General features: G+C 41.8%; 2 protein-coding genes across 3 annotated transcripts in view; both read right to left on the bottom strand.

Moving 5' to 3' along the window:
- Positions 1-288: 288 nt before the first annotated feature.
- Positions 289-24726, bottom strand: part of LOC111844513 (uncharacterized) — a 70030-nt gene continuing 45592 nt past the window's right edge. Inside the window, exons 1-16 of one of the 2 annotated variants that reach the window (XM_072716242.1) lie at positions 15463-15622; positions 13553-14024; positions 12952-13281; positions 10556-10780; positions 9210-9485; positions 9006-9098; positions 8611-8823; positions 7023-7340; positions 5644-5865; positions 4438-4713; positions 4233-4325; positions 3819-4043; positions 1276-1395; positions 1156-1196; positions 608-694; positions 289-503 (exon numbers count right to left, since the gene is read on the bottom strand). In XM_072716242.1, the coding sequence (XP_072572343.1) occupies positions 429-503; positions 608-694; positions 1156-1196; positions 1276-1395; positions 3819-4043; positions 4233-4325; positions 4438-4713; positions 5644-5865; positions 7023-7340; positions 8611-8823; positions 9006-9098; positions 9210-9485; positions 10556-10780; positions 12952-13281; positions 13553-13640 (2682 nt within the window). In that variant the 5' untranslated portion in view covers positions 13641-14024; positions 15463-15622 and the 3' untranslated portion in view covers positions 289-428. Of the gene's footprint in view, positions 504-607; positions 695-1155; positions 1197-1275; positions 1396-3818; positions 4044-4232; positions 4326-4437; positions 4714-5643; positions 5866-7022; positions 7341-8610; positions 8824-9005; positions 9099-9209; positions 9486-10555; positions 10781-12951; positions 13282-13552; positions 14025-15462; positions 15623-24726 lie in introns of those variants that run through there. The other variant, XM_072716243.1, reaches the window with a different exon arrangement.
- LOC140592472 (V-set and immunoglobulin domain-containing protein 10-like) lies at positions 17271-18157 on the bottom strand. Its single transcript, XM_072715880.1, has 3 exons — positions 18112-18157; positions 17721-17945; positions 17271-17407 (listed from the first exon to the last, which is right to left on the bottom strand). The coding sequence occupies exons 1-3, from the start codon at positions 18155-18157 to the stop codon at positions 17271-17273; spliced, it is 408 nt and encodes a 135-aa protein (XP_072571981.1).

Consider the following 24726-nt stretch of genomic DNA (forward strand, 5'->3'; position numbering starts at 1 on the left):
GCACTAACTGGTAATGGGATGAAGGAGCACTTAGGAAGCAAGCATCAGTACTCACACCAGGTCTGGAAAAAAACATTATAGTTGTGTCCCTAATTTATTCAATTAAGGATTAAGTAGTTTAAGTTAAATGTATTCCATGCCACTGTCCAAGTGTCACATTAAAGCAGTTTTAGGTGTTCTGGAAAGGATGACATGTTGGAAGTATAAATTTGCACCCAATCAGGAAGGGAACTCTGATACTGGGAGATAGGTTGGATGTTTTCCTGAGGTTTTTTTAAACAAATGAAATAAGACTTTTAAATAAGGTTTATTTTTAAAATGCAGGAATAGTAATAATTACAATAGAAAGAACAACACCATAATACTAGATGTACATCTCTGTCAATATAAAAACATTAATTCTGTGCAAGATAGTACATGTTCCTTCTTTAAACAGTTGTGGCCAACCGCATAGGGGAAAGCGTCCCTGTGGAGGGGTGGGGGAATTGTCGCTCGGGGATTCCCTAGGAGAGAAAGGAGAATGGTTAGCACAGGAGTGAGAGCTGTACCACCCACAGGGAGGCGTCCAACAAGGGCAAGAAAAAGGGGCATTTCCACCCAGAAATACCTTGGGGTTTTTGACAGGAGACCCATTTTGAATCCCTCCAGTGACCTGATTGTGCAGGGTGTTCAGATTGGTTTGGCCTGTCGCTACCTGTGTGATCACAGCATTTCTCGTTAGTGATCCTGCGTTATCGGCTGAACAGACTAATCAGCACCATTAGGGGGCGACGTTGAGTGACTCCAGTGACATTTACTCAGACGCAGCCTTTTCATTGAGCCGTGCCTCTGTTCTATATCATCCTTATAACACACATGAACCCATTAATAAAAAGGCACAGGAGTCATGCGGAGTTTAAAGGAAAACAAATCAAAGAGAGAAAATCAAATAACGTTAAAATAATTAGCATAACAAACCAAAGCTACATTACTGGAAAAAAGTTTAATGTAATAAAATGTATGACTTGCATTGAAAGGTTGATCTGCTTTTGAATAAATACCATTATCACTCAGGCAGTAATAGTACAGTAACCATTGTGGCCATATGTGAAGCAAGAAAAATAAAGCATTTAATGTTCTAATTTATCAGTTTAACGGGAAAGGAGTACAGATTACCTTCTGAGAAGCCCTGGGGGGAGGATACGTTTGCTGTCGGCCTACAAAACAAAGAACGAACAGCTCTCACTATGAGTAACAAGAAGAGGAGGCCCAAGCATTATGTTAAAAAAGGCTCACGTCTCCGTCTGCAGCAGACGACACAGAGGATGATGAGCGCGATGATGATGAGGAGGAGGAGGAAACCGCAGGGGATTCCGATAGCAAGGCCCAGGATGGCCGCCTTGCTCAGTCCCTGGCCTGGAACAGGAAGTGCAAAAGACTTTGGAATAAAGGAAATTCTTTATGTATCATATCATACGAGGATCTGCATCCTGGTTCATGACCACTAACAGGTTCAACAGCATTTTAGAGAAAGATCTGAAATGGGCAGGAGAGCATGGAGGCAAATAGGCAGGATGAGCACAGAAATGCCATAACATACACAAGGTAAATAAGCCTTGTTTACCGTAGACACCTCAGGCCTCATTTGTCAAACGTAGTGTAAACCAGGGTTTCTCAACCCGGTCCTCGGGGACCACCAGACGGTCCACGTTTTTGCTCTCTCCCAATTCCCTGCCAATTGCGAGAGAGCAAAAACGTGGACTGTCTGCTCGTCCCCGAGGACTGGGTTGAGAAACCTTGGTGTAAACTACATGAAAAGAAAAAACTGTATACACAAAAAAATTCAGATTTATCAAACTTGGCATATGCACATATGTAAACAATTTGATAAATACAAATTATTCTGTAAATGTACGTTTACGTTAGTGTACGTTAGTCACGCATCTGGTCCGGTAAAGTTGGATTACTACAGGTACAATATAATAATCTATACAACAAGTGTGTCTGCTGGGGTGTGGCATGAGTAAATGGTGTCCTGTAGTTGTGTTCTGGGCATACAGCAACTCTGGATATAACGGACTGTTTTGCCAGGTCTCTTTAACTCCGTTATAAGTGGATTTTACTGTATTATGCAAATCAAGTGTCGTTATAAAGTCCGACAATAGCGACAGCAAATAAAAAATAAAAAAATAAATAAGAAGAAGAGGAACAGAATGTTTTATGAAACGTGTATTTTGTACAGTTGTTTCTGGCACTTTCTTGCACTTTTATCTTGCACTTTCGGAATAGATGCCAAACTGGATTTTGTTGTCTGACTGCTTGTGCTTTTTGCAATGTTAATAAGGCCGAACCTGCAGGTAATTCCACTCTACAGAACACACAAAACGTAAAATAAAAAAAAGAAATGGCCAGATCTGAAGTTAGAAGGAAAGAACCGACTTGCAGCGCACAAGGCACTGTGACTGTTTCCGCCGGGGGCAAACGCGCATCGCCCCACAACATCAACGTGCGTATGGCATGTATAATAGGAGATGTCTATTACGCGGTGCTGTGTATGACATTCACGTGACTCCAGTGTCACGCCCGGCTCTTACGATCCTTCCGTGTGCCACGCCCCCTCGTTACATCGTGTCAATTCCTGATTGTATTCAGCTGTTTCGTGTTATTTCCGCGTTCAAGTCTGTTTCCTCAGTCCGATCATTGACGTTGTCTACCGTGTGTACCTTGCCTTGTCGTTTTGTCTTAATGAACCCCGTTTCCTGGATTCCCGTACGCTCGATCCTGATTCCCCACTCACTGCTCGCTCGTCCCTGCACACGGGCACAACATATAGACTATTTCTATACGTGGATCCATGCATGCGCATGTCTGACGAATAATTGACATGTAATGCAACTAGTGACAATTACTGTACAAGTATTTTCATGGGAAGAAGTGGCAAGACGTAATATTTGAAACGGCAAATTAGATTATCCAAGAGAAATACGTAGTCTTTACATGAATAAATGTAAAATCAATAAATCCTAGTCTATACTTTTAGATTTACCATTTACTGCATATATTTATGGCTTTTTTTGTTGCTCATTCCTAAATTGAACTGTTTTATCTTGTCTTGTCCTGCATTGCACAATTGTTTGTCCTATCCTGTCCCGTGATGCCCTACCCTGCAATTGTAGAATTAGAATTTCACCGTGTTCATTTGAAACACATGACCATAAAACCTCTCTTTGAAACTGTGTGTGAGTCTGTTGTTCAGTCATCTGCTCAGTTCCTGGCCTGGAACAAGAAGCATTTAAGATTCTGACATAAGGGAAATTCTTCATATATCATATTATACCAAGATTATTAATATTATGGAATAAAGAAAATGAAACTGGATTAAACAGGAAAACTAAACTGAAATTAAACCAACAAATTTGTGGTTTCTATTCTTAATTTTTCTGTTGAAATTCCTTCTTATGGGCAACTAGCTACCAGATGTTCCTCCTCTAAATAATCAATGTTGAACGCAGCCTATGGTGTTTCAAACAGACTGAATTTAAAATTAAAATAAAACTAAATACTAATTCAAAAAATGGAAGTAAAATTACATGTTATCATATAGTGTCTGCATCCTGATTCCTGAGCTCTAGCAGGTTCAATGGAATTTTAGAGAAAGAGTTTCTTCTGAACTGGGTGAGGGAGCATAGCGGTGTTTAGGGAGAATAAACACAAAAATGTCATTATTTACAGGAGCTAAATAAGCCTTATTTACTGTGGATACCTGGTTTACAGAAAACCCTTCCTATTAAGGGCTTGTCATTGGCTGAAACACTGTCCTCAAAGTCGGAAAGGCCCACCTGGTCCAAAAGTGTAGTTCTGTGAAGGCGGCCCGGTGGCACTGCCTGCCAAGGGGACGATCCAGAACCAGTAATTGGACTTGGGGTCAAGCCCAGAGATCTGTTTGCTCCGGGCGCTGCTTGGCATCACCGCTATGGTTTGGTAACCTCCTGTGTCCCGTTTTCTACGCCGGTTCGTTCCATTGCTGGGCTGGAGAGCAGGTCCCACCTTCTGGATATTAAAGCCTTTTCACAGAGGGGTGGAAACAGTGACTGAGCAATAGAACACATGCCCTGTGCATTTATGACATTAATATTCAAGAAGCAATTTTACACCCAACTAGATTGTCATTAATAAAAGAATTCTATCCTTTGCACATATTGCATTAGACCTACATTTTCATGGGTTATTGCCATTTCTTCCTGTTGGATTACCTGTGAGGACAGAGGTGTGGGGGACATCCCAGGTCAGCGTTATTATGGTGCCTGCAGTGTTGGAGATAAGGCTGGAATCTGAGATTGTGGGGCCTGTAGGGAGGAGAGCAGCAGTAAGGAGAAGATCCTGCTCCTGGTGCTGGAGGAGACCCTCAGAGTCATGATGAAAGCTGCATTACGTTTGTGCTATAGATGCTCTTCCTACCTGTCAGCTGAATACTGCTCTGTTGGCGTCCAAGAAGGTTACTGCCGTTACAAGTGTACTTGGTGAGGTCAGACACGGTCAGGGTGAAGCTGGTGATGTTCAGCTGTGTGGTGTCACTGCTGATCTGATACGGCCCTCCGTTTGACAGGACCTGAGAGCCTTTGGACCAGATGATGTTGGCTGCTGGTACAGACCCGATGGCACAGGTGATGGTGACCACCAGGTTCCCATTGCTCACTGTGCTTGAGACCGTAGGCAAGAAGCCTTGAGGGGCTTCTACAATGACCAGAACATGACTCTGTGTCAAACAGGGTGCAGATACTCTCTGAAATAACAAACAACTAAAAGCATACTTATGAACTTCTTTTATCCTTTTACTGTTAAAAATCTGCCTCGTTTGCCCATTCTTATGCACAGACCATCATGATCCTATTGTTTTGTCCAGGATGTTATCAAGCTGAGCCTGAGCTGAAACGCTGACTATCATGAACTAGGCCAAGAAAACCACAAGGGGGGAGGGGGGCTGACACCCAGATGAATGTACTGTATTTTCTCAAATAGTGTCCAGGGCCTTTACTTACCTAAGCTACAGAAGTAACAGGCCTTAATTTGAGGCAGGCTGGTATTAGAGGCAGGCCTTTATTTACCTAAGCCGCAGAAGTAACAGGCCTTAATTTGAGGCAGGCTTGTATTAGAGCCAAGCCTTTATTTACCTAAGCTGCAGAAGTAACAGGCCTTAATTTCAGGCAGGCTGGTATTAGAGGCAGGCCTTTATTTACCTAAGCCGCAGAAGTAACAAGCCTTAATTTGAGGTAGGCTTGTATTCGAGGCAGGCCACCATGTTCACTGAAGCTAAGACGCTTTTCGACACATGGTTAAATTACACACAGCTGACTAACGCTAAAAGACTTAAGTGCAAACAATGCGGGGATGAACTCCATCTTATGTACATCCTCAATCTAAACGTTAATAATACACAAAGGATGAGTGCAGAAATTATCACAGTGGTTTGATAAATAAAATTTTTGCCACAATGGATACAAGGTATTCTTAATAAAACCATCCACTAAACAAATTTAATATAATCAAAGTACACTCTGTGCTTCCCAGAATAATCTCCAGGTCCAACTGCAACCCAGCCCATGAGAAGCTAATGGATGTGTAAGGCATACTCCATGCTTACATTACTGATAAACATGCACTTACGAGCTGTCACGCTGCAGCTTTGCGTGATGTTGATCTGAAAGGCAACACAAGAGATTCCCTTTCCATTGAGATCTTGAGTTGCTGGGACTGAAAGGCTTAAGCTCCCAATTTTAGTGGTATCACTCAGATACGGGAAGGACAGCAGTGAAACATTGTCTCCTGGTGTCTCACAGGTGTACTGCAGATTTGCATTTGCACTCTGAACTGAGCACACAGGTCTGGCTGTAGAGGATGGAAAAGACATCTCTCAGAAATGCTCAGTAAAACACAGGGTTATCAACTCTTATCCAATCCATTTCCTCATGTTTTGATTAGGTGACGCGTTTAAAAAAAAAAAAATTTGATAAAAAAATATTACATGATATCTTGTATTTTCCAGTGCTTCATTTCATATCAGACCAAGAATGATGCGTCACGCTGCCAGCAGAGATTTCTGCACTTTAAATGCGAGACGAGGGCCAGTGGTACAGCGCAGTGTATTAATACTAATAACCAATAAACCTCTCTGTGTCCCAAATAGGCGGTTACAACAAGTCAAGCTCTCCGATAACCATTCTACAGCTGACAGAGTCCTACAGACGTCACCTGCCGCCGCACGTTTGTCTGTAGTTGAACGAACATATTGTCTTTCGAAACATGATATAACAGCATGGCGAAAGCGCTGGCATCGCGCCCACAGTTTACCCCAACCGTGCCCTGTGCTGCCCTCAGACAGGCTTCAACTTAACTTCCTGCTCAACCAGAATTAGCGGGTGGAAGATGAGCATCTCCGTTTTTGGTGGGAAAGTGTGCAGCGTAATTCTTCAGCTAAGAATCGTGCGTGTCTTTATTTTTTTCTGCTTCATTGACTCCCCCCCCCCCCCCCATTTTAAGTCTTTAACTTTGACTGTATCTTTCCCTATTTATACTCAGTGCCTAGACTCTCTTCTGCCTGGTCCAATCATTTGACTTATATATAAAATCCTGTATACGCACACAAGCACATGTTATAGATTGAAACATTTGGAAATCCCTTTTTAACGATGGGAATTTATTGACCAGTTTCCTTGCAGTTTGGATTCTGTGCTGTCAGGTTGCTTCCATCAGTCATATGTAACTGAAACAGGCTAAAAAAGCCGTTTCTCTGGTTACGGTGTACAGCTGGAGACTGAGGCTCGAGGCATCATCTGCTGCTTATCATACTTCTGTTCTCGCAAACTGCTTAATTCAGACACCCAGTGATTTTTCATAATTACTACTGTAGATACAAACTACTCTGACACTTCAAGGCACAACAGCAACAGCGGAATGAATGTAAACTACATGCATACTTAGGAAAAACTATTTTGCTGACATATATGCACACAAGCATCAAAAGTCAAGCAAACAATGGTACTTACCAAACACCCGAAGTGTGACATTGATAACCTTTGGGCAAAAACCGATCTTTGTGATGTTCAAGGTGTAAGTGGCACTGTAGTTCTGCGACACGTTACTGAAGACGAGTGACCCATTGCCCATCAGCGACACTCCCGTGTAATTAGAGGCGATGTCTGGGAGACTGGAGCTCACCGTCCTGTTCACGATAAGCAATTGGCCCACATACCACTGTATTATGGGATTCTGGGCTCCAGTAATCAACACGTTCAGAGTCACGTTGCTACCAGCCTTGGCAATGACTGTGGGGGGGCTGTAGACTGAGAGACTGGAGTTGCACTCTGCAGAACATTAATAACAATTCAAAATAATGTTACTAATAATAAAATGTATTAACTCGGCTTTCATATACACACACACAAACACAGATTAAGTATATCTTTGTGGGGACTCTCCATTCATTCCCCTACCCAGCCCAAATGTTAAGCATAAATAATCAAACAAAATACTGTTGGCTATTCTGATTTTTCAATTGCATTCACAGATTTTTATAAAATTGACTTTTCACTTGTGAGGACTACAAATATTTCAGGTCAAAATAGCAGATTTTTATCACATTATGGGGACATTTGTTCTGTACAAACAAAAACTTAATTGGGAAAATATGGTGAGACTCTATAGAAAACGCGCTGAGGGGGTGTCCAAGGACCACTGACATCACGGTTTTAAATGTCATGTCTCTCTGATTACACTCAGTGTTTCTGCAGCTCAGCTCCCACCAAATTCATGTATATCTTTCTTACATATGTGTTACCGCCTAGGGAATTTCTTTCAGGCATGAGTTTTTAATACCGCTCTGGCAACACGGCTCTCACCTGCTTGGCCACATGACCTCTGTACCCCGATATGAGAGACATGCATGGGATCTACCCAGTGCTGTAAGGATTGCGGAACCAGGGTTATGCTATCCTAGGTGTTTCTGGCTTAGCCTGACAGTAATGATATGGGCTTGATGGATATGGCACAAGATACACTGATCTTTAAATGTATCATCAGTTTATGTAAGTTTTCCAATCTGCATGCACTTCTGCTTTGGTAATATGCAGTAATGCATGTGTCGCACTTAATGTCATGAAGGTGCTTTGCCTTCAATTGTCTTTAAAACTGCATGTGAGTCTGTCAATCAGTCATTCCAGGTAACACAAAAAAATCCAACATTTGTTTAATGTTTGAATGAAGGTCTTTAATATGAGCAAGGCAGCAGAGGATTCCGATACCAAACCCCAGCATGGTTGCCTGCTCTGTCCCTGGCCTAGACAGAAAGCATGTGAGCCTTTGAGATAAAGGAAGATTCCTTATGCATCATATCATACTCGTGTCTGCATCCTGGTTCCTGATCACTAACAGGTTCAACAACGTTACAGAGAAAGGGCTCCTTCTGAACTGGGTGAGGTAGCATGGAGGCGTTTAGGCAGGATAAACACAGAAATGCCTTTATTTACAGGAGCTAAATAAGCCTTATTTACTGTGGATACCTGGTTTACAGAAAACCCTTCCCATTAAGGGCTTGTCATTGGCTGAATCACTGTCCTCAAAGTCGGAAAGGCTCACCTGGTCCGACACTGTAGTTCTGTGAAGGCGGCCCGGTGGCACTGCCTGCCAAGGGGACGATCCAGAACCAGTAGTTGGACTTGGGGTCAAGCCCAGAGATCTGTTTGCTCCGGGCGCTGCTTGACATCACCGCTATGGTTTGGAAACCTCCTGTGTCCTGGTTTGTTCCATTGCTGGGCTGGAGAGCAGGTCCCACCTTTTGGATATTAAAGCCTTTTCACAGAGGAGTGGACATAGTGACTGAGCAATAGAACACACGCCCTGTGCATTTATGACATCGATATTCAAGAAGCCATTTCACACCCAATTAGATTATTAATAATAAAATAATTCTCCCCTTTGTACATATTTTCATCAGTCCCATTTGGTTCTGACATTTCTTCCTGTTGGATTACCTGTGAACACAGAGGTGCTGGGGACATCCCAGGTCAGCGTTACCATGGTGCCTGCAGTGTTGGAGATAAGGCTGGAATTTGAGATTGTGGGACCTGTAGGGAGGAGAGCAGCAGTAAGGAGAAGATCCTGCTCCTGGTGCTGGAGGAGACCCTCAGAGTCATGATGAATCTGCGTTATGTTTGTGCTACAGATCATCTTCCTACCTATCAGCTGAATGCTGTTCTGTAGAGGTCCAAAAGGGTTGCTGAGCTTGCAGGTGTAGTTGCTGAGGTCAGACACAGTCAGGTTCAACCTGGTGATGTTCAGCTGTGTGGTGTCACTGCTGATCTGATACAGCCCTCCGTTTGACAGGACCTGAGAGCCTTTGGACCAGATGATGTTGGCTGCTGGCACAGACCCGATGGCACAGGTGATGGTGACCACCAGGTTCCCATTGCTCACTGTGCTCGAGACCGTGGGCGCAACGCCTTGAGGGGCTTCTACAATGACCAGAACATGACTGTGTGTCAAACAGGATGAAGATACTCTCTGAAATAACAAACCATTAACAGCCTACAGATGTACTTCCTTTATCTCTTTACTGTTAGAAATCTTCCTCCATCACCCATTCTCATGATCCTAATGTTTTGTCCAGGATGTTATCAAGTTGAGGCTGAGCTGAAACGCTGAGCTGATGCTTGACTGTCATGAACTAGGCCAAGAAAACCACAAGGGGGGAGGGGGGCTGACACCCAGATGAATGTATGTATAAAGTCTCCTTTGTGGTTCTTTACATCCACAGGACATTGGCACTGGTGTGTTGTGAGCCGGCACCACATTCACTGAAGGTAGGAAGCTTTTCCACACACATGGTTAAATTACACACAGCTGACTAATGCCAAAAGACTTAAGTGCAAACAATGCAAAGATGAAACTCAATCTGCACTCTTACATACATACTCAACCTGAACTGTACTAATAGCCAAAGGATATCTGCTTAAAAGTGCATGAATAACAGTGGTTTGATAAACAAAACAATCCTGTGTAACCTGCCAAATGACATGGTATGCAAGTCCGGATACCTCGAGTTTTACTGTGTGTGTTACATGATGAATATGAAGTGACACGTAAAGCTAAATTTGCCTTTGCAGCTGTGCATTTAAAAATGCAAAATGTATGGCTTGGAGTCCATTGACTACACATGTGGCTTACATGTCAGTACCTAAAGATTGGCCTTTGGGCTTAGCGATAGGCAACTTTGAACTAACGGCTACATTATGGTCTAAGAAATGGGCGGTTTTTGAATTTACAGACAGTGGCTTGGGTCGTATCTAAGGAAAATACGTAATGATTGGGGGAAGAAAGCAATTCTACTAATAAATGCCTTTTAGGTTAATAAACTTATATAAACTTATATAAACTTAGGATAAACCCTGACTTAATCTGTGCTGCCCAGAATATGCTCCAGGCCGAACTGCTACCCTGCCCTGGATCCTACAGGATAGGAAGAGGTACGGATGTGTGTGTGAAGTATACTACACGCTTACATTCCTGCCGACCATGCACTTACGAGCTGTCATGCTGCAGCTTTGCGTGATGCTGATCTGCTTGGCAACACAAAAGATTGCCATTCCACTTAGATTTTGAGCTGGTGGTACTACAAGGCTTAAGCTCCCATTCGTAGAGAAGGTCTTGTTCAGTTGTGAGATGGACAGTATTGAAATGGTGTCTCCTGGCGTCTGACAGGTGTAATTCAGGTTTGTATTTGCGCTCTGAATCAAGCACACAGGTGGGGCTGTAGAGGAAGAAAAAGCAAATCTCAGAAATACTCACTAAAACACAGAGCTATCAGCTCTTATCCAGCCCATTTACTCATGCTTTGATTAGGTGACACTGATTATTTGCTGATGCTCCTTATGCAGTCAAAGGAGTGCCATAAAAAAGAATAAAACTGTGAAAGAAGAGGGATATAAAATGTTGAATAGCAAAGTGAAATAAAAAAAAGAATAAGAAAATAAATACTTTACTGATTTTGCTTTAACTGTATAGATTTTACTTTGTCTGTATTGCTTTTTCTAGATTTGCCAAGCAGTCAGTCAGCTGGCTTTGGGTCGGCCTTCCTGCCAGAACACCCCCCCTCAGCTGCAGCACAAGCATAACACAGCATCAGTGGCAAAACATGCTGCAACATAGCTGATTCTAGTCAGGGAAACTGCAATATAAATGATTATTTACTTAAATTAAAGGGTGCTGGACTTCACCTCCCATTGACTACTCAGCCTGGGCAGGAAGGCCCGCCCAAAACCTGTTGATTGACAGCTTGGCCTTCTGAGAAAAACCAAAATCAACACAGAACAAGAAAAAGCAATATAGTTTCTCGATTGCTTTGGAGAATTTCTCAGATGACAATTAACAGGACATCATTTCTCTTTGCGTCATACATCTTTTCAAGTGCTTTAGGACATATGGAAATGGTTCTGTACAACTGTCATCATTTGGCACATTTTTCAGTTGTTTTAGCCTACTTGGTCAAAATAGATTATGTTGTTTCCCACTGTAACAAATTTACACCCAAAACTACATATGTATGTGATCGTCATGTTAGCCACCACATGTATAACAGTTAACCAAGATTTCAAAATTATAAAAAAAAATATAGCCATAAATTGCAGAGATACTGCATTGTTGTGTTTTTGGTTCCCACAGTACATGATTGTGTTGCCCCTTTGTTGTTCTTGTGTTATACAGTGTTATACAGTGTTATACAGTGCTGTGTGGCTTTTTCGTTTGCTATTGTACGGTGACTTGAGATCTGAAAAAGTTACATTTGCATGTAAGTGTTTCTCTTGCCAGTGAACTTTACATACTGTAATGTAGAACCTTGCAATGTTGAAACTGGTGTCTTTTACATGAATAAGTATGAGTTTCCTCTAGAAAAATCAGCCAGTGGCAACGAGAAAGTGGAAACTGACAGCCATTCAGAATTTTGGAGCTCAGGAGCACAATAATACTGACATTATGACAATATGTCTAAGCATTCTGACTCGTGCTTAAGATGATGCCGATTGTGCTTTTCGTTTTTGTGGCACTGACTAATTCATTGGAGGAATTATTTAATTTAGAGACATGAGTTAATTGTTTTGGGTAAGTTATAGGCTTTTGCAGCTAAACCGTAGTATTATGCTATATGTATGAAGTGTTTTGATAAATGCTATGGACGTCTTGAGAATGTGTAACATATTACATGAAATGTGCCAAAGCAACCAAAAAAACTGTAAATGCAAAGATAGGGGCCGGTGGTATGGCACAGTGCAGGAAATAAATATCTGAGACAGGCTGCAGAATTGTCATACTAATAACCAGATATCCTCTTTGTGTCACATACAGCTTACAGAGTCTTATAGATTTCACCTGCCACATCATGGATTTCTTTATCTTTATGTGCATCAGTGAGATTATACCTCTTATTTTAAGTATTTAACTTTGACCATATCTTTCCCTGTCTACATTTTGTGCCTAGACTCTAATCTGCCTGGTCCGCTCATTTGACTGATTTACAAAATCCCATATATACAATCAAACACACGTTATAGGTAGAAACATTCAGAAATCAAATACTGGAATCCCTTTTTAACGATGGCTATTTATTGACCAGTTTGCTTGCAGTTCAGATTGTCAAGTTCCATCAGCAATATATAACTAAAACAGGTTAAAGCAGCAGTTACTGTGTGCAGCTGGAGACTGAGACTCAAGGTGTCATTGTCTGCTGCTTTTCACCTTCTTAATTCAGACACCCAGCAATTTTTGAAAATTACTAGATACAACCTACTCTGACACTTAAAGGCACAACAACAGCAGCGGAATGAATGTAAACATCATACTTGTAAGGAAAAACTATTTTGCTCACAAATATGCACACAAGCATCAAAAGTCAAGCAACTAATCGGTTAACCTTGGCGTACTTACCAAACACTTGGAGGGTGATGCTGGCGGTCTTCGGTAAAAAACCAGTCTTCGTGACGGTCACGGTGTAAGTGGCACTGTAGTTCTGCGGCACGTTGCTGAAGACGAGTGAGCCATTGGGCATCAGCGACACGACGCCCGCGTAATTAGGGTCGATGTCTGGGGGACTGGGGCTCACAACCCAGGTCACGATAGGAAATGCGCCCACAGACCACTCTATTATGGGACTCTGGGCTCCAGTGAAAGACACATTCAGAGTCACGTTGCTACCAGCCTTGGCAATGACCATAGGGGGGCTCTGGACTGCGAGACTGAGGTCGCAATCTGCAGAAGCTACAGATGATCAATAATTCATTAATTAAAATTAATATTCCTAATAATAAAATACAAAAACTTGGCTCTCTCTCTCTTTCTCTCTCTCTTTCTCTCTCTCTCTCTCTCTCTCTCACACACACACACACAGACACACATTAGTCAATAATATATATTTTTTCGGCAAACAGGTTTTTACCATTCACTGAGTCCCCAGGAGTGCCCTCTTCATGTAACTAGGTAAGAATGGTTATCAGCCTGAATAAGGATAATACGAGCGATTTTTACTTACCTGCAACTAGTAAAATGATAAAGACTTCCCAGCAAACATGCTGAAGGGTTTGTCTGTGGTCGACGGGCATCACGCGTTCAAATGCCATGTCTTTCTGAATAATGAAATATCTTCAGTTTATCTGCACCTGAACTACTACCATCTTCATGCATATCTTCATTACATATGTGTAATCACCTACAGAGTTTCCTTCAAAATACCGTCCCACCTCGCTCAAGCCGGTGACGCGCATTACCTCTTCTCCACACTATGAAAGGCGTGTAAGGAATTTTCTCAGTGCTGTAAGAATCACGAAACCAGGGGCATGGAGTTCCTGTTTGTCTGCTCTTATCATGACAGCAATAACATGGGCTGCTTGGACTGTAGTATATGGCACATGAAACTTTCTTCTTTGGCTTAAAAATGAGTGATGCTCTATATTTGTGGCAATAATACTTGTCAAAAGAAGTCAGAGGATGACATGCTGCCAAACCTATAAGATAAAGACATAACTATTATGTCTATTTGGTCAAGCTACTTAGAATTTTATAATAAATTATATTTCAGTTGCTAGGACTCTTGTTTTCTGTAATGAAAATGGGTGAAATCCATCCATCCATCCATCCATTGTCCATTTTCCACTGCAGTGGCAGTCTAAGTGGAGATGGCCAGGGCTCCCTCTCCTCAGCCACCACCTCTGGGGGAAAACCAAGGTGTTCTCAGACCAGTCGAGGAATATAATCTCTTCAGCTTGTCCTGGGTCTCCTCCCAGTTGGACATGTCCAGCGCACCTCCCCAAGAAGGCATCCCGGAGAGAGAGTAGAGGCATACCGCTTTCGTCAAAATGACAGGTTGGGTCAAAGGTGACAAAGGTCACATAAATAAAAAATGACAAGTCTTTGAAGTTCAAAGGGTCAGATTAATCAAATATGACAGGTCGGGGTTGTGAGCCAATTGACGTCACGACTAGTGTTAATTAAAGGTAACATAAATAAAAAATGACAGGTCAGTCGGAGGGGTTTGGCAAGGACTAGTGGTGTTGGGGGTGTTTTTTTATATAAATTATTTATTTTTGTTATTTTATAAATTATTAATTTTTATTATTTATTTTTTAAATTATTAATTTTTATTATTTATTTTTTAAATTATTAATTTTATTATTTATTTTATTTTTAATTATTTAATGTAATTATTTATTTATTTTATTTTGACTAGTGGGGAGAGTGTTGACGAGTGAGGGAAGGATGGAGCAGGAGATCGACAGGCGGATCGGTGCGGCATCCTCAGTGATGCGGGCGCTGCATCGGTCTGTCATGGTGAAGAAGGAGCTGAGCCAAAAGGCAAGGCTCTCGATTTACCAGTCGATCTACGTTCCTACAGTACCCTCACCTATGGTCACGAGCTGTGGGTGGTGACCGAAAGAACGAGATCGCGAGTGCAAGCGGCTGAAATGAGTTTCTTCCGCAGGGTGGCTGGGCTCTCCCTTAGGGATAAGGTGAGGAGCTCTGTCATTCGGGAGGGATTCAGAGTAGAGCCGCTGCTCCTCCGCATTGAGAGGAGCCAGATGAGGCGGCTCAGGCATCTGATTAGGATGCCTCCTGGACGCCTCCCTGCTGAGGTGTTCCGGGCATGTCCCACTGGGAGGAGGCCCCGGGGAAGACCCAGGACACGCTGGAGGGACTATGTCTCTCGGCTGGCCTGGGAACGCCTCGGGATTCCCCCAGAGGAGCTGGATGAAGTGGCCGGGGAGAGGGAAGTCTGGGTTTCCCTGCTGAGAGAGCTGCCCCCGCGACCCGACCTCGGATAGGCAGAAGTAAATGGATGGATGGATGGATAGTGGGGAGAGTGAAATGAAGTTTCAGTGGTTTGTCCGAATAGCCCCGTGCTATGAGGCTAACGGAGCTGAGCGCGGAGCTGAGCGGGTCGGTTACCTGATGCAGCGTGAGCATACGCTGGGTCTGCCTGTGGTGTGGTACTGTGGGAAGGTCCCGGTCGGCCCGGAGCATGTAAATGCTGTACTTGTAGATTCTGCAAAGGAGATGTTGGAGCTTATCCCGGTGTTGCGCGAGTTTGAAAGAAGAGAAAGTCGGAGCTAAGAATGAGAGGAGGAGGAGGTGGGTGTGACGCGATCCTCCAATAGACGCTTAGCAGCAGCAGTTTGGCCGTGTGCCTGTGTGTGTGTGTGTGTGTGTGTGTGTGTATGTGTGTGTGTGTGTGTGTGTGTGTGTGTGTGTATGTGTGTGTGTGTGTGTGCCTGTGTGTGTGTGTGTGTGTGTGTATGTGTGTGTGTGTGTGTGTGTGTGTGTGCCTGTGTGTGTGTGTGTGTGTGTATGTGTGTGTGTGTGTGTGTGTATGTGTGTGTGTGTGTGTGTGTGTCTGTGTGTGTGTGTGTGTGTGTGTGCCTGTGTGTGTGCCTGTGTGTGTGTGTGTGTGTGTGCCTGTGTGTGTGTGTGTGTGTGTGTGTGTGTGTCTCTGAAAGTGGGAGGGGCAGCAGGGTTGTGTCTGCAGCAGCTTGCCTGTGCGTGAAAGTGGTAGGGTTTTTCTCAAACTTGTTTCAAGTACATACACGCTTTAGAAGAAAACCTAATCACTATTAAAAAAATAAATAAATAAACATACAAAACTATTGAAATCCCCCAGAAGCATGTGCATATTTTTATGGCTTGCATGTCGTGTGTGGTTGCCTAAGCCGAGTCGGCCTAGTGTTTGATAGGTGATGGAGATGCGTACGGTCGTGGGGACAATAAACTACATGCGCCTATGCCAACATGTTTTTAAGTATAGCTACAAACATGGATGCTTTCTTTAACGTAAAACAGTTAAAGGCTCATTTGGTTTTGTTAACATTCTTAATTTTATTCATTTCAAGTAGCCTCTAATCACCTTACATTTCTTCTGAATTTCTGTAGTCACCAATCAGAGTATTTTAAACAATGGTACTGAAATGTCACCACATGTTTAAGCTGACAAGGTAACATGATTATATCAGCGGAACAAACCAGTCGCCGGTATGTATAGACAGATCATGTGTTGCTCAACAGATCAACACATTTTGAAATCTATTTGTACAGTATTTAGACAAAATACAGGCTGAGCCTGATTTTAATTGGCATGTTGGTGTAGGATTCTTGCAGTAGAAGCTATGTAGTGATAGGTGTATTAGAATCGTGAAGTGTCATCTTCCCTTGTTTTAGGTTCACCCCAGGCATTTTTATGAACTGTAATGTAATATCAGACAGTGTGTGATGAATTTCTGACGGCATTTTAAATATGACCATTTCGTGGAAACGTCTCATGGAAAAATGTAGTTGCAGTTTGTCAGGACTAAAGACTGTTTGGCTAATATGACATGGTGAACAAGTCCTGTGGTTAAAGAATGCCTGCCTGCTGCTTAAAACATTGTGTTGTATGCTGAATGTTTCTTGCCCGTAGAGTACATGTTGCTATATTGTTCCTTTATTATATTTAAGTATTATTTTTTAAATCATTTAATGAAATAGGTAAATATCTCATCATTGATGACTGTGGTCCACCTGAGTGACATGAGATAGTTAAATGATATGTGGCAGAACAAAGAGTGCACTTTGTAGTGTACACTTCGTAGTGTACATTTTGTAGTGTACACTTTGTAGTGTAAGTTATTTTAATGTATAGCGTTTATCATAAAACATGTATAAAAGAAATATAAAAAGACATGTATAAAAGACACTATGAGTAACAAGAAGAGGAGGCCCAAGCATTATGTTATAAAAGGCTCAGGTCTCCGCCTGCAGCAGACGACACAGAGGATGATGAGAGCGATGATGATGAGGAGGAGGAAACCGCAGGGGATTCCGATAGCAAGGCCCAGGATGGCCGCCTTGCTCAGTCCCTGGCCTGGAACCGGAAGACTTTGAGATAAAGGAAAATTCCTCATGTATCATATCATACGAGAATCTGCATTCTCATTCCTGACCATTAACAGATTCAACAGTTCAAGAGATTAGATTAATCAAATCTTGGAAAAATATTTACTTCTGAACTGGGTGAGGGAGCATGGATGCATTTAGGCAGGATAAACACAGAAATGTCATTATTTACAGGAGCTAAATAAGCCTTATTTACTATGGATACCTGGTTTACAGAAAACCCTTCCCATTAAGGGCTTGTCATTGGCTGAATCACTGTCCTCAAAGTCGGAAAGGCTCACCTGGTACAACACTGTAGTTCTGTGAAGGCGGCCCGGTGGCACTGCCTGCCAAGGGGACGATCCAGAACCAGTAGTTGGACTTGGGGTCAAGCCCAGAGATCTGCTTGCTCCGGGCGCTGCTTGGCATCACCGCTATGGTTCGGAAACCTCCTGCGTCCCGTTTTCTACACCGGTTCCTTCCATTGCTGGGCTGGAGAGCAGGTCCCTCCATCTGGATATTAAAGCCTTTTCACAGAGGGGTGGACATAGTAGCTGAGTAATAGAACACACGCCCTGTGCATTTATGACATTCATATTCTAGTTGATCCAACTAGATTGTCATTAATAAAATAATTCTATCCTTTTCACATAAATTTTCATGGGTTATTGCTATTTCTTCTTGTGGGGCTACCTGTGAGGACAGAGGTGTGGGGGACATCCCAGGTCAGCGTTGCCATGGTGCCTGCAGTGTTGGAGATACTGTAAGGCTGGAATCTGAGATTGTGGGGCCTGTAGGGAGGAGAGCAGCAGTAAGGAGATCTACCCACCATTTCGAAAAAAATTTACCTAGAACTCGATCTGAATCTCAGAAGTCGAACCATGAACACCGACTTAAGATAACTTGTATGCGCGGGGAAATGAGTCACGCGGCACGTCTCTCAACGGAAACAAAGGCTAAAGCTTCAGTCTCAGCCTCGCATTCCCTGTGATAGCATCGTGCATGTTTACACTAGCTGAATACATATATTTAGAAAATATTTAGTAAAAATACACTTAGACAATGATAGACAGTAACAGTAATTATTATTATATAATAAAACACATTTAAAAATAAAGACTTCTTATTAATTATTTTAATATTATTAATAAACCATTAATACATTTAATTATAATAATATTGTTGTGCCAAGCGGACCACTGTATATGAAATGATGACGACAGGGTCGTCTGAAATTGAAAGCCCAATAGACATGATTGGCAAAAGTGATGTAATTTCTGCTAGGAAGAATGACGTTGTAGATATCTGAAATGACAATTCTGGATAGGAAGAATGCATTGTGGATATCAGAAATGCTCTTTTTGACTAGGAAGAATTGAATTACGGATATCTGCAATACATATCCAAGTCTAGCGATTAAATGTCAAAACGACCACTTATACTATAAATAATAAAGATAAAGATAAAGATATCTTAAATAGAATTGTGAATAGGAGAAATAAAGTTTTAGATATCTTGAAATACATTTTCTACTAGTAAGATTGCAATTGTGGATATCTGTAATTGCCATTCTGACTAGCAAGAATGTAATTTTGACTAGGAGAAATGTAAATTGTGTACATATAAAATGTAATTACGGATAGGAGTGTGACTTGATTAAATGTTAAGACGGCTTGCTATACAAGGACCCTCTCAACGAAATGGGAAATACACCTCTCTATGTGTCGTATATGTCTGCCTGTAATTGAGTGAAATTCCTGCAAAATGGGTTCAGCGCCATCTACTGCTCAGCAACGTCAGTGCGCTGCTATAAAACTAAGTGCATTGTGGGAAACCACTGCAGATTTTGATTCACCTCCTATGGGAAAGTGACAGTATCCCTGAAAATAATGAAATAATAGCAGAAAATGTTATCATTCCTTTTATTTGAGTCATTAATTCAGAATTAATCATTTTGCACTAGCTCAAAGACTACAAACTCATTGAGACCCGTGTATGAAAATAATGAAATACACGTGTACTGTGATTAGCATGTTCCATCTATGCTGATTACACTGACATGGTTGCTGGACTCGTTGCAGAAAATAAAGACCACCAGCGTGTCTCCGTGATATGAGTGAGACAGAACACAACAGAGGGGTGACACACACACGCTAACACACACTCAAAGGCCCCCTGTAACCCCACTGACACGGTCCTCCAGGTGACACACACACAGCTCCTGAAAGCACTGAAAAAGGTGAACCCCCACAAGGCTGTGGGACCCGATGAAGTCCCTCCCAGAGTCCTGAAGGCCTGTGGGGAACAACTAGCTGGTGTGTATGCTGACATCTTCATCATGTCACTATCCCAGGCAGTAGTCCCCCATATTTTTAAATCCTCCACCATCATACCAGTCCCCAAAAGACCGGACACATCCACCCTAAATGACTTCAGACCAGTGGCACACCAGTTGTCATGAAGTGCTTAGAAAAACTGGTTCAGAACTCAACCACATGGTCCCAGACGCCATCGACCCGCTCCAGTTTGCCTACCGCCTCAACCGATCAGTGGATGATGCAATAGCAATAGCCCTGCACCATACTCTGCAACACCTGGAATGTAGCAGATCGTATGTCAGGATGCTCTTCCTGGAGTACTGCTCTGCTTTCAACACCATCCGCCTCGGCAAGCTGATCGAGAAGCTGACAGACCTCGGTGTCCCAACTCCAACCTGTAATTGGATTCTGGACTTTTTGACAGAGAATGATGAGAATGGCAGGATTTACAGTCAGCATTGGGTCCCCACAGGGGTGCTGCATCAGTCCAAAACGCTTCACCCTGTCCAATTATGACTGTGTCTCCACCCAGGACTCCATCGTCATTAAATACGCTGACGACACCACCATCCTGGGGCTCATCAAGGGGGGGGGACGAGTCGGGGTACAGAACCCTGGTAAATAACATTCTTGTCTATGGAGAGGACAATGACCTCGTCCTCAATACAGACAAGACCAAAGAAATAATACTGGACTTCAGGAAGAAACCTCCCCCTCTACAGCCTCTTACCATCAAAGGGACTGAGGTGGAGAGGGTTAGGGTTAGGGTTAGGGTTAGGTTAGGGTTAGGTTACATCAGACCCTTCCATGGACTCTATGTGCGCACAGCGTTGTCAGAGAAGAGCAGAGGGAATTATCAGGGACTCACTCCATCCGGCCCACTCTCTGCTCAGACACAAAAACTGTCCGTACAATCTGAGACTCAGCAGAGCGGACAGCATCATCACTCACAGAACAAGGTTCTTCGACAGCTTCTTCCCCTGACTGATGGCAAAGCAAAACAAATGAACATGTAAAATAATAACCCTACACTACCTCACTTCACTGGTCATGTGCAATTAAAATCATCTGTGAAATAGGATGAATGTGCAATATCCTAAATGTGCAACAGGATAAGATGTGCAATAGTCTAAATGTGCAATACTATATATGGGCAACATCTGCCTTCTGTGCAGCTATGCAATAATTTGCAGTACTTATTGTATTTATTTATAAAGTTCTTTCATACTTCTTTCTTGATCAGTACCTATATTTAAATTTCTTTCCTTTGGTGTAGATATTACCATCTTTTTTCTGTAAATAAGTGTTCTATCTACTTCACTCTGATAGAGCTCCGCACAAGAATTCCAATGTGCCTGGAATGTTGGTTTTATGCACAAATGGCGAATAAAAATGTAGTAACAATTGGCAAATACATGATTTGGGTGTAATGTGAATGAATTGTGCTATTTATAAAAAAGAAAGTAGCCCAAAAAAGGTTCCCAACCCAAATCCCATTTTCCCCCAAACGAATAAAAAAAAAGTATGCCAACTGAGCGTGAAATAGGCAACCCTGAATAACTGGCAACCCTGACAACCATTTTTTCCAATTCTCCACTCTCTCCTGTCCACAGCTCCACCTAGAGCCCAAGTTGGAAACACCCAACTAAATAACATAAATGCAGGAACAGACACATTTAAGTACATGTAAATAACATCAAAACTTGACTATGAAATTAAAACAAGAATACAAATATGAAAATATACACACACATATATATATATATATATATACTAAATGTAATCAAATGAACAGACCTGAAATCCATGCTTCATAAGTAAGGTAAGCAGCGGCTGATGGCCCCCCGCTAGCAGGGGGCCCCGTAATTGACTTAAACTTCATCATGTCAGGATCTTGTAAGTTCATTAAACGAAGGAAATAAAAAGGATTACAGATCACAGATGTGAAAGTGGTTATGACAGGCGTGTGACCTAACCACTAGGCCACCACTACATGTAAACACAAACATTAAGAAATGTCGAACAGCTATTACTTTTAGCATTGCTTAAATGATGAGATTGCTGAGGTGACTGCACACCTGAGTGTATTGTCCTCTGTAGCTGGGATAATTCTTCATACAGTATTACTAACTTTATTACACTCTAATGTATACTGTATCCAGTTAATGAGTTAAGCTGCAAGTAAATATAAAATGACATGTTCTTCCAGCTAAGATAACCACCAAATCAGCCCTGAAAACTATTTAACAATAGCCACTGGTAATTTTAAATTTTTTAATTTATTAAAACATATTGTACATCTAATTTTTCTTTTCTTTTTTTAAGTTTTTAAACAACATCTCCGAGGATGACTGGGAACCTATGTGTGGATTGTCCTGGGTACCTACCTCTGGATCTGAATCATCTAAAATAACAATTGTAAGTGAAAGTGCATATTGTTTATTTGAAGCTCTGATGTCAATTGCCTTCCATTTTGTAATTCTTCTTTTGCATCCACGATAAAAAACATGTTAGACCTTCTTAAGATATATTACCAGGAACACATTAAACAATTAGAAACTACAACTATATAATCACTTTGTTGGGAAGCTTTGAATTTACTTAAGATGTCTAATATAGTCCAAAGACATGCAGATTAGGTCGACTGGCTACTCTAAATTGCCCATAGGTGTGCATGTGAGTGTGTGTGGCTGTTTGTCTGTGTTGGCCCTATGGTGGACTTGGCGGCCTGCCCAGGGTGTATCCTGCCTCTCGACCGATGATGCTAGGATTGGCTCCAGTTTCCCCGCAACCCAGATGGATAAAGCGGTATAGATAATGGATGGATGGATGGATGGATGTCTAATATAATGCCACATTTCTTGGATTTTACAGCCAACACTAGAAAAGCACATTCCTGAATGTGGCAATAAAGATGATGATGATTCTTTATCAGTATGTCTTTTTTCTCTCAGTATAAATTATTAATATGCCAGGGCAATGCGAGGTGTGTAGCACTTCTTGGAATAGAAATAATTATTTGAAAAATGGCAACTTCTTTATATACTTACCAATTGAATCCCAGCTATGAAACCTTCTACAATGAGAAAATATTGTACAATGTCTGTCAGCAAATCAAAGGGGCCTTGATTATCCCAACTGTTACAAAGACATGATTGATGGAAAAATGTACCACAAGTTCAGAGAACATGAACCCTCTAAGAATTTCCATGGATATTCATTGACTCTTAACTGTGATGGTGTACCAGTGTTTAAGTCATCTATGTATAGTATTTGGCTTCTACAGGGAATGATTTGATGAGATTCCCTATCCAGTTCATAAAAATAATATTCTAGTTTTCAGTTTGTGGTTTGGAAGCAGAAAACCAAATGTGAATACATATCTGAGACCTTTTACTTTGGAGTGTCAGGGGCTGTCAAGACATGGATTTACAATAAGAAATTTGGGTTGTCCTGAACACTGCAGGGTGATTACAGCTGTGATAATGTGTGACTCAGTGACAAGGCCCATATTGCAAAACATGACCCAATTTAACGGTCAATGTGGGTGCAGCTTCTGTCTACACCCTGGGGAACAAGTTTTAAAGGGCAATGGAACAATGAGCTCTTATCCTTACAAAGTTGTTACAAAGAGAAACCATGATTCAACTGCCATTAATGCAAGAGAAGCTCTAAATATTTCAAAGCCTGTTTTTTGGTGTAGACAGGTATTAGACAGGTATTAATACCGACTTTTGGTATTAACATGTCTCGTTAATATTCCACATTTTGATGTGATATCCGGCATGCCTCCTGACCACATGCATTGCGTGCATCTTGGTGTTGTGAGACAGATGGCAGGTCTGTGGTTTGATAGTCAAAACCATGACAAACCATTCTATACTGGAATCAGAATGGCTGATATTGATCAAGCCTCCATGTGATGTAACTAGGGTCTCTACAGCAGAGACGGTTTTGGAAGGCCAGTGAATGGCAAAACTGTTTTACAGTATTTTTGTGCTGTAAGGTGTTTTACACACAAGCATTTCATCAGCATTGGTTAATCCTGGTTACATTCATGCTTTTGTTATGCAAAGCCATCACTGAAGAAGAAGTTAAAAGATGTGGAAAAACTTGTGGTGGAGTTTGTCAAAACATTTGAAACTTTATATGCCAATGAAAATAATTTAATGTCCATTTATGTCTTCACTTACAAGATTTAGTGTACAATTGGGGACCTCTTTGGGGTCATTCAGGATACATATTTGAGTCCTTTAATGGTGAAATATTAAAAACGATCCATGGAACCCAGTGTGTCTCTTTTCAGATAATGAAACAATTCAGTCTAAGACAGGCATTGCCACTTCTGAGTAAAGATACTTTGAGAAGTGCAACAAAAGAATGCAAAGAGTTGTTTGACAGATTCACTGTTCAAAAGAAATTGAGAAGATTTAAAGAAGTAACAGCTAAGGTTGCCGCTGTTGGGATGCATTATTCAAGAAAACCTACAAGGCAGGAGAATCTTGCTCTTAGAGAACATGCATCAGTTACACCAGACACAGTGGTTCAGATATTTAATTTCACAGTTCTTGTGAATGGGCAAATGTGCTCTTCAGAGGACTTATTAAAAGGCATGAAAAGAAACAGTTTCACTGTTCTGTTACAAAGCGGAGATTGCAAATGTTGAAAAATACCTGTTGATTGAGGAACAAGGAAGCGAGGAGAGTTTTGGTATTGGTGGAGTATATGAGAGAGCGCAGCACCCTGTGTGATTTGCCACATTGTATGTGTCTCAAAAGAGAAATAAGGGAAGGTAAGTAGGCTTTCAACGTGAAAGTTTTCAAAAGCAAATACGTGCTTATTAACATACAGCATGCAAGTCTTTATGTGTGCATTCTACCAAGACATTTCTTAGAAGATTAAACTGCTCTTGTCCATGCATATATTCATATATGAGTTAATGTACTCCCGAAGTACTCCCTCCACCGACCCAAAACGTCCCGAGTTGAGG

Source organism: Paramormyrops kingsleyae, chromosome 9, assembly GCF_048594095.1.
Source record: "Paramormyrops kingsleyae isolate MSU_618 chromosome 9, PKINGS_0.4, whole genome shotgun sequence".
NCBI classification, from domain to species: domain Eukaryota; kingdom Metazoa; phylum Chordata; class Actinopteri; order Osteoglossiformes; family Mormyridae; genus Paramormyrops; species Paramormyrops kingsleyae.

What these genes read in the sequence shown, in the direction of transcription:
- LOC140592472 (XM_072715880.1), bottom strand. Translation starts at nt 18,157, where the DNA reads ATGGCAACGCTGACCTGGGATGTCCCCCACACCTCTGTCCTCACAG. An exon ending in CCACACCTCTGTCCTCACAG is followed by an intron (nt 17,946 to 18,111) that starts GTAGCCCCACAA and finishes CTCTGTGAAAAG; the next exon opens with GCTTTAATATCCAGATGGAG. An exon ending in GAACTACAGTGTTGTACCAG is followed by an intron (nt 17,408 to 17,720) that starts GTGAGCCTTTCC and finishes TTCCGGTTCCAG; the next exon opens with GCCAGGGACTGAGCAAGGCG.